The 7937-nt window shown below is 36.8% G+C and overlaps 1 protein-coding gene across 1 annotated transcript; it reads left to right on the forward strand.

Moving 5' to 3' along the window:
• The first annotated feature begins 1924 nt into the window (after nucleotides 1-1924).
• On the forward strand, nucleotides 1925-2875 carry LOC132242249 (olfactory receptor 5AN6-like). Its single transcript, XM_059711151.1, has one exon. The coding sequence runs from the start codon at nucleotides 1931-1933 to the stop codon at nucleotides 2873-2875; it is 945 nt and encodes a 314-aa protein (XP_059567134.1). The 5' UTR covers nucleotides 1925-1930.
• Nucleotides 2876-7937: the final 5062 nt, after the last annotated feature.

Raw genomic sequence — 7937 nt, forward strand, 5'->3', positions numbered from 1 at the left:
TTTAACCACCAAATGATCTATTTTTCCCCCTGTAAAAGATTTTTATTTAGCAAAATACCTTTATGATATAATCATTATTATTCATTATTAATATAGTAATTCTCATTTTTGATAGCTTACTGTGACCAGAAATCTATTATATACTTTACATACCATCCTAAAATAGGTCTTCACAAAAACCCTATGAAGTGATGAACATTCTTCCCTTACAGATGAAGAAGTGTGGCACATACAGAATTTTTTTTTGCATGATTAGAATTATTATTTTTTTTTAATTATTTTAGTACAACTTGGGTTTTTTTTATTGTTTAAAGTATTACACATAGTAGGACATATATCTCCTTTTCCCCCGCCCCAATTGCCCATAGTACAACTTGTTGATAAAAACCATTTTGGCCTCAAGTTTTCTTCAAGGGAAGACTTTTACCACTGATTCAATTTTTTTAGTGTTTATATAATATTCAAATATTCAAATTTTCTATTCTAGTTTTGGCAAGTTATATTTTTTATTTTATTTCAGTTTTAAAATTTATTGATATAATATTGCTTAGAGTATTCTCTTATTACCTTTATAATATCTCCAGGATCTAGCACTATATTCCCATTTTCATTGTTTTAAAATTTTTTGTTTTGTCTTGGTGTCATCAGATCTATCAAAAATCTACTTTGATTTTCTTGTACTATTTTGAAATTATACTTAATTTGAATATATTTTGTTCTTTCCTCTCTAAGAATTATGATTAAATCATTTGTTTTTTTAAATCTTTTATATGCACTTAAGACAACTGTATCTCTCTACATACACTTTTAGTTTAATCTACAAGATTTGTTAAGTATTCTCACCAAAAAGAGAACTAATAATTATGTGATATGATAGAGGTGTTAGCCAAAGCTATGATGGTAATCATACTGTAATATATAAATGTATCAAATGAATACATTGTTATATTTAATCTTTTATGATGTACATGTCAATTATATTTCAATTAAAAATCCACAAGATCTGATAAATAGTATGTCTCAATATATTTAAGTTACAAATGTTTTATAATTTATTATTCAACATTTTAATAGTTTATAAGTATATATTTAGTTTTCAATTATAATGTGTTTTCGTTATGAATTTGTTAATGATTTGTAACAATAAATCAACAACAGTCTGATAATGTTATCTCTAAGACCAACCCTTTAACATTTAAACTTTAAGTTTTTCACAAACCAAAGGAGTGCTTCAAAAGTGTATTAGAAAGCTATTTCTAGGAGGGGAAAAAGAGGGGTATGGGAGATATCTGTAATATCATCAACAATAAAAAATATATTAAAAAGAGAAAGCTACTCCTTACTGACTTCACTTCATATAATACTATATGCATGGCAGGCACTGTATAAAATGGAACTAATTTAACCTCAAAGAGCCCTCTGAAATAGGTCCTATTGTTATTGTCATCCCTATTTTACAGATAAAGTAACAGGCAGAAAGATCATAGACAATCTGTTCAGAGTAAAAGGCTCCCAGATAGCAGAGCCACAATCCAAAACCAGCCATATGACATCTAAGGCCATGCTCTTAGTCACTAAGCTTTCCATAGGAGTTATAACCCCATTACTAATATCCTAAAATTTCCAAAGCACCTGTTTAAATGGTTTTTTAAATGTCAATATACTTTCTTTTGTGTTTAAAGAGCCTGATGGGGAATAATGAAGAGTATATTTATCCTCTTTTATATGTGAGAAAATTGACTCCTAAAACCATTAGAGCTATTTAGAGGCAAATTTAACCAGGGCTGTGTCATCTAAAATGGCTCAATATTATTCTTGACTCTATGTTCAGTGTGGGTAGAAGGTAGTTTATTTTAATAGAAATTGATATAACAACTGACTGAGAGATTTATTCTCTTCTCTGCCTACAGATTCTAGGATCACCCGTGCAATGACTTGGAGAAGGAACAGTACAATGATTATAAAGTTCATTCTCTTGGGATTCTCTGAATTTCCAAAGCTCACCATTGTCCTCTTTTCAATATTCCTAGGGATCTACCTGATGACAGTGGCCTGGAATATGGGCCTCATCATTCTCATCAGGACTAACTCCAATCTGCACACACCTATGTACTTTTTCCTCAGTTACTTGTCCCTGTTGGACATCTGCTATGTTTCTACTACTGTCCCCAGGATGCTCTCAGACTTCTTTAAGAAGCACAAATTCATCTCCTTTATGGGGTGCACCGTGCAATACTTCTTCTTCTCTGGCCTGGCCCTGACTGAATGCTGTCTCCTGACAGCCATGGCTTATGACAGATATGCTGCCATTTGTAATCCTCTGCTTTACACAGCCATCATGTCCCCCACCCTCTGTGTGCAGATAGTGGCAGCATCTAGTGTAACTGGATTCTTTGGCTCATTTATCCAACTGTGTGCCTTACTTCAGCTGCATTTCTGTGGACCAAACATCATCAACCATTTTTTGTGTGACTTGCCCCAGCTGCTAATCCTATCCTGCTCTGACACCTTTTATGTTCAAGTCATGCTGTCTGTGCTGACAGTAATCTTTGCGGTTTCATCTGCCCTCATTATTATGATATCCTATGGTTATATTGTTGCCACCATTCTGAAGATCACTTCAGCTGAAGGCAAGTCCAAAGCCTTCAACACCTGTGCTTCTCACCTGACCGCAGTGACCCTCTTCTTTGGTTCTAGTACCTTTGTTTATCTGTATCCTAATTCTCGTGATTCTCTGAGCCAAAGCAAGTTTGCGTCGGTACTATACACTGTTGTAATCCCTATGCTAAATCCATTGATCTACAGCCTGAGAAACAAGGAAATCAAAGATGCCCTAAACAGATGGAAGAAGAGAATCTTCTCCTGCTGTTACTAATGATGAAATTCCTTTCAGGTGTACAGTGTAGGAAAATGTCATCTAAAACATTGACCTACAGCTCTTCTAATTGTGGGCTGAGTTACAGTTTCCTCGCTCTTCTAATGGAAACCCACAACTGGCACAGGGACAGGAAAATGCATGAGAAGTATCTGGAAGCTCAATCTGTCATCCTTCATCAGTTCTGACCTAATACATCAATAGGCCAAGCAATCCACAAGTATTTTTGCAATTAGTAGAGGTGGTGTGCCCCATCATCCTCAATAGTCTATCCCTGCCTAACATACACTACCTTAAGGACCACAGATGTCAGTACTGATCAAGGCTGTCAGGAGACCAACCAGCCTCCTCATAGCATCTCATTGTAGGTAGGGCTAAGATTAGTATTAGTAAAGAAAGATCTTTTTAAAAAAGAATTGCCTAAATAATTGTGTTAGTTCTCCTACTTAACCTATTTTTTATTTGTGGGATTTATGGATTAATTTCTTCACTTGTGAGTTTGTTCAAAGCAAATAACCATACCAGATCAAAGATTTGTCAACTTCACACTTAAAGAAATTTGTTGTAATAGAAGTGCTTATAGTTTGTCATATTTAATATTTGATTGACCAATTGGCTCACTAGGGATCCCTAGACAATTCCTTGTCTGCTATTGCTATAGCATCACCTTTGTTCTTCCATCTTCACTATGTAACTAGAAAAGGGAATTAGGAACTGGCACTGTAGGGCACATATCCCTGTGCAGAAGTTTATGATGAATGACAAAGAATCAGAGACTAAATAGTCATGATAGAGACTCAGTAATTAGACAGACCCTTCGACAAAACTGTGTGTTTCCCCTTCTGTACTTACATGTGATTAACATTTTTGCATTAGTCATCTGTTTAAATACACAAGTGTACTTTATGTGGTATTGTCATAGGGGAAAATGGTCTGCATCTATTAATTCTATTATACAATATTTTCTGGGTTTCTCAGCTGCTAACAAACCTGAGCACCATGATTGAGAATTTAGGGCTCTGAGATAAGGTGTTCGAAGAAGTTGTATTTTCTTTGCTGTGTTATCAGAAGAGAATGGGGGTTAGTATCTTATAGGATTCTGAGAATAGGTTAAAAGCTCCTAATCAGCATTGATTGCTGATGGTTTGCTCTGTTTATCATTATACATCTCAATTATTTTATATTCGAATGTGGAAGATAATGCTATATATACTTGTATCCCACTTTGCATAAGTGCCCTAATATTTTATTTCAGTGAGTGAAAGTAGATGTCTAAAAGTGAAGATCAAAGTGAGGTTTGGAAAGGTTCCTAAGTTTCGTAAACTGAGAGCATGAAGGGGAGTGGATCGATGGAAGGCTACGCTTATGAAAGAGCAGCTTCAAGAAGGTTAAGTTAAGTGAAAGAGGCAGACAAAAAAGACCACATATTGTATGATTCCTTTTTAATTAAACCTTCAGATAGGCAGATCTGTAGAGACAGAAAGATTAGTGGTTGCCTAGGAAAGGAAAGAAAGGGTGGAGAGGAATGGGAGTGACTGCTAGTGGGTATGGTGCTTCTTTTGATGGAACTATTCCAAAATTAGGTTGTGGAAATGATTGCAAAATTCTGAATATGCTCAAAGTTACTGGATCATATGCTTTGAAAGGCTAAATGTTGGGATATGTGAAGTATACCTCAATAAAGCTGTTTAAGAATAAAAAAAAAAAAAAGGAAAGAGGCTGGGCAGGTGTATAGCACCAAGGGTGACATTCATGGGAAGGCACCATGTCTATTGTGGGTGTTCCTTAGCGATTTGATAATGAAAGAGAAAAAGGAAGTGAGCTATGAAGTTTAAAGTTCCTTAGAAAATAAAAAATAAAAATCAAGTAAAACACGAACACATCCCTGTTCCTGAGGGAAGTAATCATATACAAAACAAACTTCCCTTCTCCATATCAGCAAAATATGATACGCTTAAACTAACAATCTTAGTCAACTTGTGTCCTTGTTTGACTCCATACCCCTGCACAGTCTCTTACCTCAGGTTCTGTTAGAACTGACCATTATTGCCAGGATTCTTGCAATTCCCTCACCCGTTGCGCTGTGGCATGGTCCAGATTGATCATTCACCAACAGGACACTTAATGAACAAGTAGATGTTCTTGGGACAGGACTCAACCAAATGCAGAATTCAGGAGGAGGAGAGGGCAGCAGCCCCTTTTGGTCAGAAGTAGAAACAAAGAAATTAACCATACATTTCCTCTTTTTTAAAAAATTTTGTTTTATTGCTTAAAGTATTACAAAGAGTGGTACATATGTATCTTTCTTTTCCCCCTTGATCTTCCCCCGGCTTCTCCTACCCCCCAGTGTCTTATGTCCATTGGTTATGCTTATATGCATGCATAGAAGTCCTTTGGTTGATCTCTTACTGCCCCCCCCCCCAAACCCTCCCCGACCTTCCCGCTGCAGTTTGACAATCTGTTTGAGGAAGCTCTGCCTCTGTATCTATTATTGTTCAAAAGTTTATAATGGTCTCTATTATCCATGAATGAGTGAGATCATGTGGTATTTTTCCTTCATTGACTGGCTTATTTCACTTAGCATAATGCTCTCCGGTTCCATCCATGCCGTTGCAAATGGTAAGAGTTCCTTCCTTTTTACAGCAGCATAGCATTCCATTGTGTAGATGTACCACAGTTTTCTAATCCATTCATCTACTGATGGGCACTTAGGCTGTTTCCAGATCTTAGCTATGGTGAATGGTGCTGCTATGAACATAGGGGTGCATATATCCTTTCTGATTGGTGTTTCTGGTTTCTTGGGATATATTCCTAGAAGTGGGATCACAGGGTCAAATGGGAGTTCCATTTTCAGTTTTTTGAGGAAACTCCATACTGTCTTCCATAGTGGCTGCACCAGTCTGCATTCCCACCAGCAGTGCACGAGTGTTCCTTTTTCTCCACATCCTCTCAAGCACTTGTCGTTTGTTGATGATAGCCAGTCTGACAGGTGTGAGATGGTACCTCATTGCTGTTTTGATTTGCATCTCTTGGATGATTAGTGACTTTGAGCTGGATGCCTTTTATTTCTTCTTCTTGTCTAATTGCAATGGCTAATACTTCCAGTACTATATCGAACAGGAGTGGTGAGAGTGGGCATCCCTGTCTTGTTCCTGTTCTTAGGGGAAATGGTGTTAGTTTTTGTCCATTGAGTATGATGTTAGCTGTGGGCTTGTCATATATGGCTTTTATTATGTTGAGATATGATCCTTCTATTCCCACCTTGCTGAGAGTTTTTATCAAAAATGGGTGTTGGATTTTGTCAAATGCTTTTTCTGCATCAGTTGATATGACTATGTGGTTTTTTCTTTCAATTTGTTTATGTGATGTATCATGTTTATTGATTTGCGGATATTGTATCATCCTTGCATCCCTGGGATAAATCCTACTTGGTCATGTTGTATGATGTTTTTGATGTACTGCTGGATCCTATTTGCTAAGATTTTGTTGAGGATTTTGGCATCTATGTTCATGATGGATATTGGCCTGTAATTCTCTTTCATTGTGTTGTCTTTACCTGGTTTTGGTATTAGGGTGATGCTGGCTTCATAGAATGAGCTTGGAAGTGTTCCTTACTCTTGGATTTTTTGTAGCAGTCGGAGGAGGATAGGTTTTAGTTTTTCCTTGAATGTTTGGTAAAACTCTCCTGTGAAGCTGTCTGGTCCTGGGCTTTTGTTTGCTGGAAGCTTTTTGATGACTGCTTCAATTACATCCATAGTTATTGGCCTGTTGAGATTTTTAGATTCTTTCTGATTGAGTTTTGGAATGTTGTATTTTTCTAGGAATATGTCCATTTCCTCCAGGTTGTCTAATTTGTTGGAGTAGAGTTGTCCATAGTATTGTTTAACAATCATTTGTATTTCTGTGGGGTCTCTTGTTATTTCACCTCTATCATTTCTGATTTTGTTTATTTGGGTCCTCTCTCTTTGCTTCTTGGTGAGCCTGGCTAGAAGTTCATCAATCTTATTTATTCTTTCAAAGAACCAGCTCTTGGTTTCATTGATTTTCTGTATTGTTTTTTTGGTCTCTATGTCATTTATTTCTGCTCTAATCTTTATTATCTCCTCCCTTCTGCTCACTCTGGGCTTTTCTTGTTGCTCTCTTTCTAATTCTTTGAGTTGTAGAGTTAGATGATTTACTATCATTTTTTCTTGTTTTTTGAGATAGGCCTGTAGAGCTATAAACTTCCCTTTCAGGACTGCTTTCATTGTGTCCCATAGGTTTTATATTGTTGTGTTTTTATTATCATTAGTTTCCAGAATGTTTTTAATTTCTTCTTCGATCTCATTGGTAACCCAATCAATATTTAATAAAATGCTATTCAGGCCGAAACCGGTTTGCCTCAGTGGATAGAGCGTCGGTCTGTGGACTGAAGGGTCCCAGGTTCGATTCCGGTCAGGGGCATGTACCTGGGTTGCGGGCACATCCCCAGTGGGGGATGTGCAGGAGGCAGCTGATCGATGTTTCTCTCTCATCGATGTTTCTAACTCTCTATCTCTCTCCCTTCCTCTCTGTAAAAAATCAATAAAATATATTTAAAAAAAAATGCTATTCAGCTTCCAAGTGTATTTTGGGTTGTTTTTATTGTAGTTTATTTCTAATATTATGCCCTTGTGGTCTGAGAAGATGCTTGGTATGATTTAAATCTTCTTGAATTTGGGGAGACTTTGTTTGTGACCCTATATGTGGTCTATTTTTGAATATGTCCCATGAGCCCTTAAGAAGAATGTATATTCCGTGGCTTTGGGGTGAAGTGTTCTGAAGATGTCAATTAAGTCCATCTGATCTAGTGAGTCATTTAGGATTGCTGTTTCTTTACTGATTGTTTGTCTAGAGCAGCCGTGGGCAAACTACCGCCCGCCCGCGGGCCGGATCCTGCCCGTTTGAAATGAATAAAACTAAAAAAAAAAAAAAAAAGACCGTACCCTTTTATGTAATGATGTTTACTTTGAATTTATATTAGTTCACACAAACACTCCATCCATGCTTTTGTTCTGGCCCTCCGGTCCAGTTTAAGAACCCA

The sequence above is a fragment of the Myotis daubentonii genome, chromosome 9 (genome assembly GCF_963259705.1).
Source record: "Myotis daubentonii chromosome 9, mMyoDau2.1, whole genome shotgun sequence".
Lineage (NCBI taxonomy): Eukaryota > Metazoa > Chordata > Mammalia > Chiroptera > Vespertilionidae > Myotis > Myotis daubentonii.